At 39.0% G+C, this 19,196-nt stretch overlaps 2 protein-coding genes and 1 pseudogene across 3 annotated transcripts in view; 2 read left to right on the top strand and 1 right to left on the bottom strand.

The window, feature by feature from the left end:
* TOPBP1 (DNA topoisomerase II binding protein 1) overlaps positions 1 to 14,365 on the bottom strand; it is a 62,444-nt gene extending 48,079 nt beyond the window's left edge. Inside the window, exons 1-10 of one of the 2 annotated variants that reach the window (XM_008009092.3) lie at positions 14,225 to 14,365; positions 13,464 to 13,554; positions 11,440 to 11,574; positions 10,259 to 10,402; positions 9,140 to 9,321; positions 7,753 to 7,949; positions 5,567 to 5,746; positions 4,681 to 4,847; positions 1,787 to 1,950; positions 1,390 to 1,640 (exon numbers count right to left, since the gene is read on the bottom strand). In XM_008009092.3, coding sequence (XP_008007283.3) covers positions 1,390 to 1,640; positions 1,787 to 1,950; positions 4,681 to 4,847; positions 5,567 to 5,746; positions 7,753 to 7,949; positions 9,140 to 9,321; positions 10,259 to 10,402; positions 11,440 to 11,574; positions 13,464 to 13,547 — 1,504 coding nt within the window. In that variant the 5' untranslated portion in view covers positions 13,548 to 13,554; positions 14,225 to 14,365. The remainder of the gene's footprint in view (positions 1 to 1,389; positions 1,641 to 1,786; positions 1,951 to 4,680; positions 4,848 to 5,566; positions 5,747 to 7,752; positions 7,950 to 9,139; positions 9,322 to 10,258; positions 10,403 to 11,439; positions 11,575 to 13,463; positions 13,555 to 14,224) is intronic. The other variant, XM_008009094.3, reaches the window with a different exon arrangement.
* Positions 13,870 to 15,792, top strand: LOC119625655 (uncharacterized). Its single transcript, XM_038002582.2, has 3 exons — positions 13,870 to 13,943; positions 14,021 to 14,489; positions 15,353 to 15,792. The coding sequence occupies exons 1-3, from the start codon at positions 13,870 to 13,872 to the stop codon at positions 15,500 to 15,502; spliced, it is 693 nt and encodes a 230-aa protein (XP_037858510.2). The 3' UTR covers positions 15,503 to 15,792.
* A 1,617-nt stretch (positions 15,793 to 17,409) lies between these two features.
* LOC119626032 (U6 spliceosomal RNA) lies at positions 17,410 to 17,510 on the top strand (annotated as a pseudogene).
* The last annotated feature ends 1,686 nt before the right edge of the window (positions 17,511 to 19,196 follow it).

The following is a 19,196-nucleotide window of genomic DNA, read 5'->3' as shown; positions in this document are numbered from 1 at the left end:
GAGATAATAAACATTTCTCAACCTAACAAAAAGCAGAAAACCTACTAATTCTCAGATTCATAAAGCACAATCTCAAGCAGGACAAATAAGTGGTAAAGCTCTAGGACACAAAAACCAAAAGGAAGACTACCTTAAAAACAGCCAGAGGATAAAGACAGATTGCCTGTAAAGGAAGACAGACTGACATGTGACTTCCTACCCAGCAGTCAGGGAAACAGATGACAATGAAACAATATCTCTGTGCTTAAACAAAGAAACTGTCTAGAACTGTATACCCAGCTGAAGAGTCTTAGAGAAACTAAACCAGTCTCTAAAGGATATTATTTTAGGAAGAAAGAAAATGATTCCAGAAGAGAGGTCTCGGATATAAGAAGAACTGGGGAGAGCAAAACAACAGTTAAACGTGTTAGTAAATGAAACAAATCTTGACTATATAAAAGGATAATGCCTAATTGTGAGATTTTAAAAGATAATGAAAATACTAGACAAAATCACGTAAGCTGAGTACGTTGATGAGAGGGGCTAGTTGTGATCATTAACATATTCTAGGCCAGGCTTCATGGCTCACGAAGCACTCTGGGAGGCCGAGGCGGGCAGATCACCTGAGGTCGGGAGTTCAAGACCAGCCTGGTCAACATGAAGAAACCCCATCTCTACTAAAAATACAAAATTAGGCAGGGATGGTGGCGCATGACTGTAATCCCAGCTACTTGGGAGGCTGAGGCAGGAGAATCATTTGAACCCGGGAGGTGGAGGTTGCAGTGAGCCAAGATCACGGCCACTGCACTCCAGCCTGGACAACAAGAGCGAAATTCTCCTTCAAAAAAAAAAAAGAGTTTTCTAAGGTTCTTGTTTAATTCAAGTAGACTAAAATTCTGATTAACTTTAGATTTTAAGTTATGATACACATTAAATTTATATATTTTGGCTATATTAGGTATTTTATAAAGTCTTTTTTTAATAAAAAAGAAGTAATGACATTTATAATGCTTCACTGGCAATTTACCTTACTACATAGAGTACACACTGAGGTGGTAAGTCCACAGTACAGTGTTTCATGCATGAAAGACCACAATAATCCAGTAAGAGGCATTTGTTACAAGGTTTTAATAAAAGGCTCATGCTATTAGAAACTCACACACAAATCAAGCAATGCCTGTATATGTAACAAATCAAAATAGAGCTAGTTAGCTGAAGAGAGAGAGGGTTAAAGGGTTCAGGACCCTATCGTCTTGCCTGCTCAGAAAAAAAGTTATAAGCAAAACTTCAAGGAAAGAAAAAGGTTAATTTAACTTAAAATCTAGAAAACTTGGCAGAGATCACATATGTATGTATTAGGCTACTAAAATATTTCTTACTAACTACAAATACTAATCAAGCATTTCTTACCTACTGTGGAGTTATCATTTTCATACTGAGAGAGCAGATCTTCATCCGCTTGCTCATGCTTTTCACTAGGAGCAAAGTCTTTCTTAGAGAAGCTGCTGTTCTTCTTTTTTAAAAGAGCTGCTTTACTTTCAGGCTGATCTGAAACTGGAATTTCCACTGGCTGGTAATTAGTATGGATATATGGTTCTTCAGAAAGCATATAACCTTTACTGAAACACTCCAGCAACCACTTTGCTCCCACTACATGAGGCCTACAAAAACAGCACATAGTTACGTATTAGTGCAAGCTATAAAGACCATCATCCCACTTGTCATGTATTTTCCAGAACTGCATGGATATACAATTTTAAGAAAAATTATGTAGTAGAAATTGATTTGAATTAAAAACTGAAAAAACCTGTGGGCCGATTTATTCCAAAACTGCTTCAATTCATCATCATAATCTCCCACAATAACATGAGTTACATCTTCATTAAGCTGGTTAAAACGAACTCCACCTCCACTGTTAATAAGTCTTCTCAGTTTATCTAGCTTTCTGCCACTAAAACCGCAAAGATATATCTGCAAGAAAGAAAATATTTAATGTATATAACATGCTTTCTCTCAACAGAAAAAAACTAAAAATATATATCTAAATCCACTGCGTATAAATAAGACAACTTGTGTATATTTAAGATATATGAATAAATATATTCTGAAACTTTTGATTTTTTAACCGTTCTGTAACTTTGATTTTTTAATCACTCTTTACAATCTCATACAGCATTATTATCTTTCACAGTAAATATTTGATAAGTATTTTGAGGCTATAAATAAAATAGAAGCCAGATTCCAACATCTTCTAAATATTAGTGCATACCAATTTCTAAAATGCAGGTAACTTCTTTAACTGTGAAGCTTACTTGTAAATTTTAAAGTAATTATAAAAGTAAACTGTAGTTAGCTGTCTGAATTCAGAACACCTGGGCTTATATTGTGCGTGTGCGCGCGCGTGTGTGGGCAGGGGGTGGGGGGGGTGTTGTTTTTTTCCAGCTGCCAATGATTAACGACAATAGGCAAGTTGCTTACACTCTTTAAACCAATTTTCTTACCTATAAATTGACGTTACCTTATTCACAGAGTTGACTGAACAAAAAATACATGTACGTCAAAGAACTGAACAGAATGCTTTGAGGATAACATGTATGCAGTAATTTATTTTTAACTACCAGGATGTATACATTTAAATCAATTTAATCAATATAAAAATCATTTTACCTCTATTTTACATAAGGTGACCTTAAAAAAAATTTAAGTATAACAAATGTATCTCAAACTGTATTTACACCCCAAATTAAATCACCCCCATTACTAGACTATATTTTAACAAATAATTGGAATCATATACTTTCTATATGTAAGAAATAATTAAAAGTTATATCTAGAATTGGTAGTCTAGGATAAAAGATCATACAAAACACCTCTGGGCCAGGTATGGTGGCTCATGCCTGTAATCCCAGCACTCTGGGAGGCCAAGGCGGCAGACCGCTTGAGGTCAGAAGTTCAAGACCAGCCTGGCCAATAAGGTGAAACCCCGTCTCTACTAAAAATACAAAAAACTAGCCGGGCGTAGTGGTGGGCGCCTGTAGTCCCAGCTACTTGGGAGACTGAGGCAGGAGAATGGCATGAACCCGGGAGGTGGAGCTTGCAATGAGCCGAGATCGCGCCACCGCACTCCAGCCTAGGTGACAGAGCGAGACTCCGTCTCGAAAACAAAAAAAAAAACTAGAAAAAGTAGCCAGGCATGGTGGCACACACCTGTAATCCCAACTACTTAGGAGGCTGAGGCAGAATTGCTTGAACCTAAGAGGAAGATGTTGCAGTGAACTGAGATCATGCCACTGCACTCCAGTCTAGGCGACAGAGCAAGTCTCTGTCTCAAAACAAAAACAAAAGCCCACCTTTTGTTTAGCTAGTAAGTTGGTAAGTTTAAAAAAAAAAAAAAAAAAAAGGTAATTTGCTAATTTTTTTTTTTTTTTTTTTTTTTAATTTTGAGATGGAGTTTCACTCTTGTTGACCAGGCTGGAGTGCAATGGCACAATCTCGGCTCACTGCAACCTCCGCCTCCTGGGTTCAAGCGATTCTCCTACCTCAATCTCCCAAGTAGCTGGGATTACAGGCACCTGCCACAACACCCAGCTAATGTTTTTGCATTTTTAGTAGAGATGGGGTTTCACCATGTTGGCCAGGCTGGTCTTGAACTCCTGACCTCAGGTATCTGCCTGCTTGGGCCTCCCAAAGTGCTGGGATTACAGGCATGAGCCACCACGCCCAGCTCCAATTTCCCTTCTTAACAATAAGGTAGGGTTAAATTTTTGCTACTCTGTGAAAATTAATGCACAGCCAAGTCATTCTACAAATAGGAATACATTAAGTTTCCAATCTAAGACAGCCGAAAAAGTATAGCATATGATGTTTCCATCAACAAACTCATAAGACAATTATTCATATACTAAAAAATTAAATAGCCCAAGAAATACCAAAGCAGTGGCTCTAATGGTGAGGAATACAGACTTTGGAGTAGATAACTGGCCACTCAATGTCTCTCTGTGTGACTCTGAACAAGAATTTTAATTCTCTAAGTCTTACCCTCAAGATAATACCCATTTTAGAGTTATCTGTGGGAATTAAATGAGATTTTATATATATATTAACATACATAAAATGATTAGTACAGTGTCTAATACACTGTAAACACTTAGATGATAGTTATAAATAAAAGTCCAAACCTGGGCAACATAGTGAGACCTTGTCTCTACAAAAAAATTTTATAAACTAGCCAGGTGTAGTGGCACACGCCTGTAGTCCTAACTGCTTGCGGACTAAGGGGTGGCTGATGCCCAGGAGTTCGAGGTTACAGGACGCTATGATTGTGCCACTGTATTCCAGTCTGGGCGACAGAGTGAGACCCTATCTCAAAAAAATAAAAATAAAAAATCCAGTAAGTCGTTCAGAAACTAAGTGCTCTCAAAATACAGCAGACGGAAAGATTAATGTAGTTAGGGGGGTTCAGAGAAGAGTTAAAACCTGAAATGAACTTTTAAAAGGTAACAGAGGAAGATACCTCACAGGCAGAGGGACTCTTGCAGCCAAAGGATGGACATGGTCTAGTAAGCACATCTACTTAGCTAGAGTGGAGAGTTTACATAGGTAGTAAGAAGCAAGCCCAACTCTGAAGGGTCTTCAAAGTCAGGCCAGGAAATGCTAATGCATATCATCACTTACTGCATGTATTATATAATAAAGACGTACCCGACAACCATCTAATAAATCTTCAGGTGCTTGAAATGCACTGACATCCAGATTTTCTAGATTTTCAAGTGTAGGCTCCAGTTTGCTGTTAAGTGAATTACATATTGATTCACTTATGCAACTTGCATTTATGTTGGAAATATTGCTGACATCTGAAAGAGTACGACCTACATATTTTGAAAACATGTATAAATTTATGGGAAATAAAATAATCGTGATTATATATTGTCTATGGTTTAACTTTTCTTACAAATATAGGGCAATAAACAACTTCCAAAGTAAGATTCAGGGGTGTTTACTGAAATCTTAGTGGCAAAGTATAAAAAGGGAAAATGAAATTAATTAAGCCTCCTATCTTATTTAAATGAAAATAGATTTAACACATTTTCCTAATAGTGTCTTGTTTCCCATAAAAATCTGAAGTTGCTGACTTTAAGGTCCAAGAGGCTTACATTTGAAAAAATATTTTAAACATTTTGCCAACACAACACCTACAAAATAGAAACAGTTTTAATTTTTATACAAATACAGACGATCTATAACAATTGCAGCAAAACCGTAAATTAAGGAAAGATTAATATATGCATGTCAGTAATGTTTAAAAGATTAATACTTGTATCTTAAGCCTCCATCTACTATTGTTCTTAATTTCTTTGATCATCTTTTGCATTACATCAGGGTATAAAAGAAAGCATTCATTCATTCTAAAAAAATGTTATGAACAGTTCAGTACTAACTTTTTACACAATTTGTCTATTATACAATTATGCCTAGAAGCATAGCAAACAAGAAAAAGAAATTCCCTATCTCAGTGATTCTATTAACATACTGATTATTACACAGAAATATGACTGTCTTCAGAATATTTAATCTCAGTGAGACTCACTATCAATTGTGTTGATCTGGCCAGTAGGAGTTGAAGAATTGGGCATAGTCTTTGCTTCTGGTCTAGGTTCTGTCTTGTACATGGATTCATCCTGACAAAAACCTTTCTCGATACTGTCAAAAAACCACTGCGTGGTCACACAGTGTACATTCCATCTCTTGGCACACTCATACTTCTGACCTGTAGTGTTAAGAACGAAATAGAGAAAACAGGAGAAACCAAGAAATGAAAACCATTAAAATCTATCTTTGCAGAAATATTCAAATTATAACAGGTTAATTTTTTTTTTTTGAGATGGGGTCTCACTGTGTTGCCCAGGCTGGAGTGCAGTGGTGAGATCTTGGCTTACTGCAACCTCCACCTCCCTCCTGGGTTCAAGCGATTCTCCTGCCTTAGCCTCCTGAGTAGCTAAGATTACAGACATGTGTCACCACGTCTGGTTAATTTTTTTGTATTTTTAGTAGAGACAGGGTTTCACCATGTTGGCCAGGTCTCAAACTCCTGACCTCAGGTGATCTGCCCGCTTTGGCCTCCTAAAGTGCTGGGATTACAGGCGTGAGCAACTACACCTGGCTGTAACAGGTTATTTTAAAAACCTATCAACAAAATTAAAGTTACCAGTACTTACTCTTAAACAGTATGCTACATAGTTTATTACAAAGTAGTATTTTAGCTTACTGTCTAATTATATTTTCTATGTGTTGTATAAATACACATGCCATGTGAGAGGGTTTATCTTTTACACAAACTGCAGGAAGACAGGAGCAACTGTGGGGTAACTGAATTAACACTGGACTTGGGTTTGCATATAGGCTCCATCATTTACTTTCTTTAAACCAGCTTGTACAATGTGAAAATTGTAAATGTGTGCAATATAATAAATCCCAACTTTGAACAGACTATTCCAATGTCAACAGGCTTCTACTTAAAGTCCAGGATAGATAAGCCAATAGATAAATTATGTTAAAAATATGTATCTTTTTATTACCTTAAAAATCTTTAACACAATGTATTTTGAAGCAGTATCACAGAGAAATTGAGGTCAATATGTCACATGAAACGTTTTTTGGCATTCTTGAGAGAATCAACAATGAACAGTCTTCAGATTCAGAAAAAGAACAGCAGTATCAACTCTACTCACAGTGATCCTATCACAATTGGCCATACCCAAAATTCTGACTTAAGGACAACTACCATTTAATCTTAATTTCTTCTCAATCTAGGTAGTTTAGTAAAACATGGTACACATATAAAAGGCAATAATAAAAACATTAACAAAACTCATCTTTTATCAATTTGTCTATATTTTAAGAGTGCTGATAAAAAATCATCCAGAATAATGTTATGGAACACCAAACCTAACAGCAATTTTAAAGAATTTTTCTTGTTGGTAATGTCTTTTTCGTTTTTTACTGCCTCATGTTCCGCAAGGTGTGTCTTCCAGTTAAAACTTGTAGTTCATTCAGTCAAACTAAAACTAAGTTAAGCCTTTTTAAATTAGTCATTAGAAAGAAATGCCAATTAGCTATATTTATTAGTTTTCCTGTTATTTACCCAAACTTCTTGTCATTATTTGGTAATTGTGTGAGGAACATTTTTAAAAAATCAAAAGATACAAAAGTAAGCTTAAATAAAACTTTTTGGTTTTTTTATCACTAAAAAAAACCTAAAGTTTTTGGTTTTTTTATACTTACTCAATGACCTGGTTTATAGATTGTGACCCAAACTACCTTTGCAAGATGTTAGAGAAAACAGTATCAAACTAGATTAATGACATGTCAGAAGTAAAAGCTGTTCTGTAAAGATTTTAAAATATTAAATACTAGTGGCTGGGCATGGTGGCTTATGCCTGGAATCCCAGCACTTTAGGAGGTCGAGGTGGGCAGATCGCTTGAGGTCAGTTAGAGGCCAGTCTGGCCAACATGGTGAAGGCCCGTCTCTATTAAAAATAAAAAATTATCCAGGCGTGGTGGCAGGTGACTGTAATCCCAGCTACTCGGGAGGCTGAGATGGGAGAATCACTTGATCCCGGGAGGCAGAGGTTGCGGTGAGCTGAGATTGTGCCATTGCCCTCCAGCCTGGGCAATAGAGCAAGACTCTATCTCAAAGTAAATAAATAAATAAAAATAAAATATTAAATACTAGAGAAAATGTTTCATTTGTCCCTTTGTGAAACACAGTTTTACCTTTTGGTTCTTGCACAATGAGGTGTGTACATTCATTCATTTTCAATTGTCCCATGTATTGACCTCCATGCTTAACTGTGAGTTGCTGAACTTCCTTCCTGTCTAAGCCACATAAGCCAGTCACACAGATTATGCAACCAAGAAAAATAGGACACTTGAAATCTTCCATGTTTATATCAGTATATCTAGTTATTTTTCTGTGGGAATGAAGTGGTTAAAAAAGAAAATATTAAATTTACCAGAAGAATAATGAAAAACAACACAAATACCACTATTGCTTTCCTCATTTTTTAGGATTTAAAATCATTTTTTTTACAAAGGAGAACCACCAAACAGAATTACACTGATTGCTCACCGAGTTCAATAACATGTCTCTAACACAAAGTAATTGTTTCAGATACAGTCTCTCAAAACCATTTTAAGGGAAAAATATACATTTCCTTAACTCTAGCCCTTGCTGGTCACAGTGGTATATTTTCCAAAATTGTTAAGTCTGAATCTCTACTTAAAAACCCAAAGGTAATTTGGTTGTCTATTACAAAAACGAACTTTTTAATCTTCCCATTATTCTATATAAGTAAAAGCAATGATTTCTGGCAAAATACCAACAAAAATATCATTATTCTGTTGCCATGCAAGGCAGATGTGCTGATGAAGTAATCACATTGGGAATAAGAGTTGCTGACATGGAGACATACTTAGGATATGCCGGATGGTGTTGAAAACAAGCCCAGAAAAATGCCAATATAATTCGTATGCCAATAGAATTCTGTGGTATTTGGTCTTGTGGTTGTTTATCTAGTTGCAGGGGAACTAAAGTGCGCCCCTTGAAATAAGCTCTAAGCTCCATGAGGGAAGTGACTATCTGTTTTGCTTACTAAATATAACTAAAGCCTAGCTCGGGTCAGATATGTAAAATGGGCTCAGTTAACATTTATTAAATAATCACATCTCAGCTGATGACTTACATATGTTTATATTCAACCTTACATATGCCATCTTTTGGAAGGAATGCAACTGCCAAATTGACCAATTTATTCTCTATCTTAACACACGGGAATGGAGTTGAAGGATAATGCAACATAAAAGCTACAGAATTGCCAAACCCGTTTTCTCAATATTTCAGAAACATTTACAGCTGAGAACTTTATCGCCAAAGCATTTATCACTCTGTAGCTAATGATAAACCCTTAGCCCATTCTATGCCTGTCAACTTATGTCTTGGTAATAAGAGCTTGTAGATTCTGTTCTTCTGTTTTCGCTGGAGAAAACAGTAATGACACTATTTTTTTCCCTGAATGATAAATCCAAAGAGTATATCATATGCCAAAAATGACTGAATGCATCATTTTTTCAAATCTAGAAAATATAAAAATGTCTTTCTTACTTCTCTTGTGACTTCTCCCAAAGTGTTTTTATCCAAGAGGGAAGCAAAATAGGTTTCTTCAGGTTTGCAGCAACTAAATATTTTTTGCTACCAACTTCTCCCGCAATAAGGTGAGTTACTGATACGTTAAGGTCTCTGTATACTCGTCCGCCCATCATTTGTACATATTTATGAACTTCTTCCTGTAGCCCCAAAAGAGAACACATTAATACTGAAGCAAACAATATTGCTTCCATTTTTATACACGATCTCATAAATACATTTTGCTTTTGATAGTTTGAATACATAAGTGTTACATAACATTAGAAAGTTAAACAATTAACCAAATTATTTTTTGGGAGATAAATATGAATTATATTTTAAAAAGATTATTTTCCTATATTTATCCCTTTCAACTCCATGAATGTATTAAACTATTATACAGAGCATGTATAAATCTTTGCTTCTATATATTTTAATATACATGTGTATTTTTAACAACATAAATTGTATCTATATAATATATAAATATATGTTTTAGCCAGGCTTGGTGGTGCATGCCTGTAGTCCCAGCTACTCAGGAGGCTGAGGCATGAAGATTACTTGAGCCCAGGAAATCAAGGTTGTAGTGAGTTGTTATTGTGCCACTGCACTCCAGCGCAGGTGACAGTAAGACCTTGTCCCAAATACATATATATATATGTATGTATTTCTATAGCTCTCTCTCAGAATGATTTTTGTTTTTTGTTTCCGAGATAAGTCTTGCTCTGTCGCCCAGGCTGGAGTGCAGTGGCGTGATGTTGGCTCACTGCAACCTCCGCCTCCCCGATTCAAACAATTTAGAATCCTTTTTTTAAAAGGCTGTCCACCTATAGTGGAAAAAAATGTAAGTGATTAAAAAATGAGTGTCCTTTTAAATTAAAACAAAAAATTTAAATCAGCCAGTTTTCAACAAAACAAATTCTATATTCAATTTACTTAAAAAAGTATATGTATACATATATACACACTGTGGTTGTATAGTGAACTTTGTTAAAAGTCACGAACAATAAATGGAAGGTCTTTTAAGTTATCTTCTATGCAGTGAAAAATTAAGAATAGATACATAAATTGTTCAATCATGATGAGGTCAATATCTACCCTTTTTTCTTTTTCCAGACTTGTACAAGATACGGTTACATCAGACATAACCATATTATAAACTGGATGTTCGGCTCTTGGGACACATCGCTGGTGGTGCATACAAAATATGACTACTTGTGGACCAACAATTCTGCAGCCAAGCTACAAAAAAGAGAAAAGTTTACATGAGTTAAGAAGGAAAAGACCACCAGTCTTACCAAATTACATTTTGTAACATTCACCAATTCTTTACCAAAGTTGATGATCACTGTGGAAAAATCAGCAAATTGTTATAAGAAAAAAATAAAGACTATATAATTTCTCAGATATACTATACATTAAATACTCACACACAAAAGCAAATCAAACAATGCAAACTATCAAAAGAAATAAACTTCAGGCCAGGCACAGTGGCTCACGCCTGTAATCCCAGCACTTCAGAGAAGGCCAAGGGGGGTGGATCACCTGAGGTCAGGAGATCCAGACCAGCCTGGCCAACACGGTGAAACTTTGTCTCTACTAAAAATACAAAAATTAGCCGGGTGCAGTGGTGGGCACCTGTAATCCCAGCCTCTAGGAAGGCTGAGGCAGGAGAATTGCTTGAACCCAGGAGGCAGAGGTTGCAGTGAGCTGAGATCGCGTCACTGCACTCTAGCCTGGGTGACAGAGTAAGACCCTATATCAGACAAAGAAAAGAAAAGAAACTTCAAGAGCCCCTTTCACTCAAAACTGCCTTACTGCTTACACCTATAAGCCCAATACTTTGGGAGGCTGAGGTGGGAGGATCACTTGAGCCCAGGAGTTCAAGACCAGCCTGGCCAACATTGAGAAACCCTGTCTCTACTAAAAATACAAAAACTAGCCAGGTGTGGTGGTATACATCTGTAATCCCAGCTATTCAGGAGGCTAAGGCACAAGAATCACTTGAACCAAGGAAGCAGAAGTTGCAGTGGGCTGAGATCGTGTCATTGCACTAAAGCCTGGGCAACAGAACAAGACATTGTCTCAAAAAAAAAAAAAAAAAAAAAGGCCTACTGTAACATAATTAGCCTTTCAATCCTGGTCTTGCCAAACCAAAAGAATGCCAATGTACTCATAAGTTGCATAATACTTCATAATCGGCAAAGAATGTATGTCAACTGAAACAAAGATAAACCAAAAAACAGACTACCAAAGCAACACACTAGAAGTCAGCAAACCTTTTTGAGGTGATCAAAGACAATGCCACTAAAAGGGTCACAGATATAAAGTGATCTATCATTCTCCTTTATCTTCAATGCCTCTTCTTCTGTAATAATCTGAAGATATTCTTCTGATTGGAATTCTTTTATGGACTGAAAGAAAAAATAAAATAAGAATGTACCTGAAATGACTCCCCTGTATTTAGGTCCTATTCAAATTCCATCTCAAATCCAAACTTTTCCCTATTGAAAGTCACCATCATGTCTCACTTAGACCTCTGCAGAAGGCTCCCAAATGGTCTTTTTCTCTTCCTTGCCCTAAATCTGTTCTCTACACAGCAGCTAATAATCTTTTTAAAAATACAAGTCAGATCATGTCACTGTCTGCTCAAAACCTAATGTCTTCACACCGCACCCAGAATAAAATCCACATTTCTTACTATAGCCTTCAAGACAACACAGTCTGGTTCCTGCCTATCTTCCCACCTTTACCTCCTACTTCTCGTCTCCCCTGCTTACTCTATTCTAGCCACTCCCACCTTCTTGCCAGCCCTGGAACAAGCCAACCATAACCTCATTTAGACGCTCTGCTCTTGATCTTGCAGCAAGGAATACTCTTTTTCCAAGTTTTCACCTGACTTAATCCCCCACTTCAATCAGGTCTGCTTAAATGTCACCTCCCCAGAGATGCCTATCCTAATCATGCTTTCTCAAAATACCCTTCCTCTACCCTTTTAGTCTATTTTATTTAAAAATACATATATATATAGTTTTTGTCTCTCTCCCCTGGAAGTTTCGTTATGTATCTTGTTTGTTTCTATATCCTGACACCCAGTAAGCACTCAAAAATATTCTGAACCAATTTTGAGGTCCTTATGTTAAATACAGTAATCCCTTTAAAACTGTAAGTCAGATCATGTTTACTCTTCTGATTGAAACCCTCCAATGCCTCTCCACTGAGAGAAAAATGGCCCACAAGGCCCTACATGACCTCTTTACCATTATTCTCTGACACATTCCTTAGCATTCTTCCCCCATCCCTCACTTACTACACAACAGAACACTAAACTTGGATAGAGACTACAGGCACTTTCCCAGGGGCTGTATAAGGTTGCTCTCGCTGCCTGAAACATTCTTCTCCAAATATCTGCAAAGCATCTCACCTCCTTCATGTTTACTCAAATATCTTTTTCTCCATAAAGCCTACCCTGATCGCACCCTATTTAAAATATAACCCCCTTTTCTTCCCACCCCCAAGAAACATCCTCTGGAACCCCTTAACCTGTTTTGCTTTTCTCTCTTCCCAATTTATCATGTCTGATTAGTGTCTATGTCCTCCTGTTAGAATGTAAGCTCTGAGAGAACAGAAATCTTTGCCTGTTCTGATCACTGATAAATCCCAAGTACTAGAGAAGAGCCTATTAAATCATGAACACTTCAATAAATACTTGCTGAATGAATGAAGTTTTAAAAAATCTGCTACAAATGCTTCTCAAACTTTAATGCACACTGACGATCTTGTTAAAAATGCAGATTCTAAGTGGTAAGTCTGGATTGGAGGCCAAGATTCTGCATTTTGAACAAACTTCCAGGCCATGCTGATACTGCTGAGATCTGTGAGAAGCAAGGCTCTACATCACCTCTACTATCATCCAATTATCACACTGTACATAATAAAACATAATTTTTAACAATTAACCAAAAAATTTTCAAGTATGACCAGCATACGACTGACTCAAATTTTTACAGCACACAAAGGACCACTCTGGTTAGGAGGCAAATGAAAGCAACTTAATTTCCAAGAACTGCAGGTCAGTCACATTAAACAGCAATGTGATAATAGACTTCCAGCTCCCCGAAATACATAATAATGTACTTAGATCAATTCGAAAATATGTAATAATGATATATCTGTATTAATGCAGACTATTACATTATTATGAAAGTGAAATATCTACTTCCAAGACATAAAGCCCAACAAATCAAAAACACTTAAAAACAAGAAAATGAATTCACGGTATTAAGACGTTTTCAACTCTTACCTCGAGAGCTTTAAAAAAACATTTGGAATTGTCTGAAGACTTTAAAAACTTCACAAAAAACGGTTCTTTGTCATTTCTGGACATTTCTGAACTGTCAAAATAAAGGAACCATTAACAAGAACAAAACCACATTAGGTATAAAGTTCCATGTTTAACCCCCCTATTTTTCCATGCAGACAAGAATGCCTAAAGACAGACATTCTGGCTCTGCCGGTGAATTCGTCAAAGGCATTTGTAAGAAACCCTGGAATGTGCCCTTGAACCCATCATTTAACTTCCTCCGTTTTCTTTGGCAAAGCCAAAGAAAAAGATGACAACACCAATCCTTGCAAATCAGAGCAAAATTAACCCTAATTGAATACACTGAGGAGGGCCCTGCTATGAAGGCGCTAAGCCCTCTAAGCCAATGGACATTCAATTGCACTTGTTTTATGGATACACAGAGTGCATCTGTCCCTGCGGATACCCACGGCCTGCGAGGTTCGTTCACCCCTCAGTAAACAGATTTTAAATATAAACATGGAAGCCAGTTAGCATGGTCTTTGCCCCTGCATAAGGCCAGATGCTCCAGTTCCCAGCTCCAGAAAAAGGCCTGGCTCTGGGATCACGGAAGTCACGTCCTTTAGGTGTCAAAGGCCCACCCGCCAGTCCCAGGGCCAGTTACTAGGACAGGAAAAGAGGGTCCTGAAGGCCATAGAAGGCATCGCGAACCCCAGTTGGGGCCGGGGAGGAGCTGAGTCCCCACTCCGCGCCTTACTTACCTCGTTGGAGCCTCGGGGTCTCCGGGCGGCGAGTCGGGGGACGCGCTGCCCGCAGAGCGGTGGCTGGGGTCGGGCGCCAGCCCGGCGCACAGCCCCCTCCCCCGACTCGGCGCCGCCCCTACCCCAAAGCAAACGCTGGAGAACCCGGAAATTGCCCAGAACGGGAACCGACTTTCGCGCCAACCGCGCGGCTGCGCTCGCCTTTTCCGGTGGAAGTGACGCCATCCGCAGCTGCGGCAGGAGAGCGGAAATGTCAAAAGTGGAGGTGAGCGGTCCGTGGGCGGTAGGGATTCAGGGAAAGCTTGGGCCGGATCCCTTGGGTTAGGGCTTTGCTGGGCAGGCTTACTCTCCGCGGCGAGTAGGCCCAGCGCCGTCGGTTCAAGAGGTAGGACCACAGGCCAGGAATACTCCTTTACTGTTAAAAAAGCCACGGAAAGAAAGGATGTCCTCAATAGATGTACTTACTTTATACCTGCCTTATACCAGGTATGCACGGAAAAACGTATTATCCAAAACAATTCCTTGAGGCAAATAGTGGTAGTTCCATTTTGCAGATGTAAAAACGGAGGAAGTTAAATGATGGGTTCAAGGGCACACGGCTAGTAAGTGGTAGAATTAATACTGCATCCAGGTCTTCTGACTACGGACTGGGTGGTTTCCCTGCAACACAGCAGGAATAGAATCACTGCCTAACACAGCCACAAGATGGCAAGGGAAGAAAGGATGACTTACTACACAGCTAATGTCTTTGCCAAGATCGTCAATGGCCTCCCCTCCTCCTCCCCTTCATTGGACATCTCCGTTCTCTTTCTCTGCATCTGCCTCGTACTGGGGAGATTCTAGGACTGAACCTAAGGTTCAAATGGCAGAGAGCAAAGGGAGAGTAGGTAAAATGGGCCTGCAAAACCTTAGTTCAGTGATAACTAGTGGTAAACTGATTAGTTGTTGCTTCTTTTCATTTTATTCTTTAAAATTTTTTTTTCTTATTTTATAAAATCTTCTAGCCACTATACTAATGCGGATCATTTTATTCTTGACTGCTGAGATTGAGAAAATGACTTTGGATTTACTAATGTAAAAGTATAATGCCATGTCCCTTGATCGTTTTTGTTTTTCTTTTCTCTTTAGAGCCTAAAGATAGTAGTGAGCAGCTTGAGTCTTAAGTGTTTGAATACAACAATGGAAGGTGACAAGGATTCTTTGCTTGGCCAAACTTTAGTCAGACTCCGCAACTTTCTCGTAGGTTTATCTGTGTATTTCCTTGGAAAATCCAGTTAGAACCCTCCATGCTCAATATCTGATCAGGTTCCTCATCCTCTACCATCCTTAGGTGATGTCTGATCACCTTCACCTATTTTCAGCAAGAAACCCCTTTACTACTGAAGTTCCTTCTTAGTAATATTGTATCCAGTGACCCCAAACTTTTGTTCCTTGGCTATAAATTCCCACTTGCCCATGCTGTATTTAAAGTTGAGCCCACTCTCTCCTAATTCGGCATCCCATTGCCATGGTTGCTATACGTATCCTGATGGTCCTGAATAAAATCTGTCTTACTATGCTTTAATAAATTTCTATCATTCATTTTTTATTTATTTTATTTTATTTTATTTTTTTTTTTATCAAAAATGAGTCAGAATCAATTAACACTGGGGCTCAAAGGTAAAGACCTGTTGCTGGGGGAAGGGTGAAGAAAGCCTTAAAAACAAAAAACAAAAATCACTAGAGGTGGAAAAAAAAAATAAACCACATTAATTGTTAAGGTGCAAATCTGACCTGAATCTGTAATAATAATTAATATTTCTAGGGCACTTTACAGTTAACATGGGACTCCTCACACTATTCCCGTTTACTCTTTTCAGCAACCCTATAATAGATGGGTATCATTGTCTCATGTTATGGAGATGGGGAAAGTGAAGTTCAGGGACTGTGTCACTTGCCCGCGCCTTTCCTGACACACCACACTGCTCCTGGGTACGTGCTGTCTGCCCATCTATGTGTGAAGGTCCACACCAGGGAGGGAGCCCATTCCTGGCATTTCTGGCCCAAGTGGAGACCTCACACAAGAAGGAGATTCATAGATGCTGCTCATGAAGATGAAGAAAATGCACCCTTTAGCTTTTACCCAGCCAAAACTTGATAGCAGAGGAGTGACCTGTCTTTAGAGTAAGAGTTCACCACTAGGGGCAAGTTCTCCCATCGTGTGTCTCGAGACAAGCAGAGAGGATCTGTCTCTAGTACCTACTCCTGGAAAATGGATAGAGCAGTGGTTCTGATGTGTAGTCTCTGGACCAGCAGCATCAGCATCTCCTGGGAATTTTGGGGGAATGAAAATTCTTGGGCTCAACTTCAGACCTATTAAGTCAGGAACACTTGGGGTAGGGCTAACAATCTGTGCCCTTCAGGTGATTTTGATACACATTAAAGTTTGCTTGAACAGCAGTCCTTCAGGAAAGGGTGAAAATGGTTAGTCATTTCTCAGTATGCACGGAGGATTGATTCCAAGGCCCCCTGCCGATAACAAAATCTGAAGATGCTCGAGTACCTTATATATATGCACATACTCCCATGTACTTTTATTTTTTCTGAGACAGAGTCTCACTCTGTTGCCCAGGCTGGAGTGCAGTGGCACGATCTCGGCTCACTGCGACCTTCACCCCGAGGTTCAAGCGATTCTCCTGCCTCACCCTCCCGAGTAACTGGGATTACAGGCGTCTGCCACCGCACCCAGCTAATTTTTGTGTTTTTAGTAGAGACGGGTTTCACCATGTTGGCCAGGCTAGTCTTGAACTCCTGACCTCGTGATCCACCTGACTCAGCCTCCCAAAGTGCTGGGATTACAGGTGTGAGCCACTGTGCCTGGCCACTCCCATGTACTTTAAATAATCACTAGGTTACTTATAATACCTGATGCTATGTAAATACTATGTAAACGGTTGTTATACTGTTTTTTAAAATTTTATTTTTTATTGTTTTTTTTTCCACTATGGCAAATTTTACACAAAAATTGTATTTTTTTTCTGAATATTTTCGATTCCCGATTGGTTGACCTCCTCAGATGTGGAACCCACAGATATAGGGAACTAACTGTATATGGGTTTGTGGTCCCTGAAGACTTTGGTGAAAACGGGGAAAGGTTGTGATATGACCTTGGAAGCTGAGGTTTTGGTGCTTGCTTTGGCAGCATATTTACTGAAAAAAAAAAAAAAAAAAAAAAGAAATGATATGGAGATTAACATTGCCCATGTGCAAGGATGACATGCAAATTTGTGAAGCATTCCATATTTGCCGGTCATGGTGTTTCACGCCTGTAATTCTAGTACTTTAGGAGGCCCAGGCTGGAAGATCACCTGAGGCTGCGAGTTTAAGACCAGCCAAAGCAACCTAGCAAGACCCCCATCTCTAATATTTACAAAACTTTTTTAAAAAGAAGCTGGGGACCGGGTGCTGTGGCTCACATCTGTAATCCTAGTACTTTGGAAGGCCAAGGTGGGCAGATTGCTTGAGCCCAAGACTTTGAGACCAACCTGGGCAACATGGTAAAACCTCATCTCTACAAAAAATACAAAAATGAGCTGAAAGTGGTGGCGGGCATCTGTAGTCTCAGCTACTCGGGAGGCTGAGGTGGGAGGATCACCTGAGCCTAGGAAGTCGAGGCTGTGGTGAGCCATGATCGTGCCACTGCATTCTAGCCTGGGTAACAGAGTGAGACCCTGCCCCCTTCCCCCCTTAAAAAAAAAAGAAAAGAAAAGAATAGAAAAAACTGTAGTTGGGGTTGGGAATTAACTTTCCCCTCACTTTCCTGGCATTTAGGGTCAGTTTCCTCTTTCTCTGGCACTTCTGTCACCTAGAGCCAGTCTCTCTAGACCCTGCTTGGGATGAGATTACAGGCAACTTTATCTGTTTATAGAATGGGAAAGGAGGCCAGGAGCGGTAGCTTATGCCTGTAATCCCAGAACTTTGGGAGGCTGAGGTGGGCAGATCATCTGAGGTTGGGGGTTCGAGACCAGCCTGACCAACATGAAGAAACCTGTCTCTACCAAAAATACAAAAAATTAGCCAGGCATGGTGGTAGGTGCCTGTACTTGGGAGGATGAGATAGGAAAATCACTTACACCCAGGAGGCGAAGATTGCGGTGAGCCGAGATCGCACCATTGCACTCCAGCCCGGGCAAAAAGAGCGAAACTCCATCTCAAAAAAGAAGAATGGGAAAGAAATCACAGGAAACAAATATGACTAAATAGTTACTTTTACAATGTGGGCGGTGGGAATATGAATATTTCTTATTATATTTTACTACATAGATAATATTTCTCAAAATTAAAGTCAAACTAAAACTAGGTTTTTTGAGTGATAGAGTTTTATGTTTGTTTCCAATGCTGTAAATGAATATATATAAATAAATGAATGTACAATTTGTTTTTATTTTTGTTTTGAACTGGAGTCTAACTCTGTCACCCAGGCTGGAGTGCAGTGGCATGATCTCAGCTCACTGTAACCTCTGCCTCCTGGGTTCAAGTGATTCTTCTGCCCCAGCCTCCCAAGTGGCTGGGACTATAGGCACGTGCCACCATGCCCGGCTAATTTTTGTATTTTTAGTAGAGATGGGGTTTCACCATATTGGCCAGGCTGATCTTGAACTCCTGACCTTGTGATTCGCCCGCCTCAACCTCCCAAAGTGCTGGGATTACAGGCACGAGCCACCACGCCTGGCCTTGAATGTACAATTTAAAAGTGAAATTAGTAAATGATATTTATCACTACAGAAATAGTCTGATTAGCAAAACATTTGTTTAAACTATGGTCTTCAGTAACCTGGAAGATAGAACATAGGCCTACTAAGTCTGCTGAGCTCTAGCAAAGAGGAGGTAAAATGGAATATCAGTAGCACGTTCTATTCTATGTTGGTTGCTACTGGCTGCATTTAATTAGATAAGCAAAAGACAAGCTCAGGGAATTGGTCTGTTTGCAAAC

Source organism: Chlorocebus sabaeus, chromosome 15, assembly GCF_047675955.1.
Source record: "Chlorocebus sabaeus isolate Y175 chromosome 15, mChlSab1.0.hap1, whole genome shotgun sequence".
Classification (NCBI taxonomy): domain Eukaryota; kingdom Metazoa; phylum Chordata; class Mammalia; order Primates; family Cercopithecidae; genus Chlorocebus; species Chlorocebus sabaeus.
Note: the sequence above shows the minus strand (reverse complement) of the source record. Positions and strands in the feature narration are given on the sequence as shown.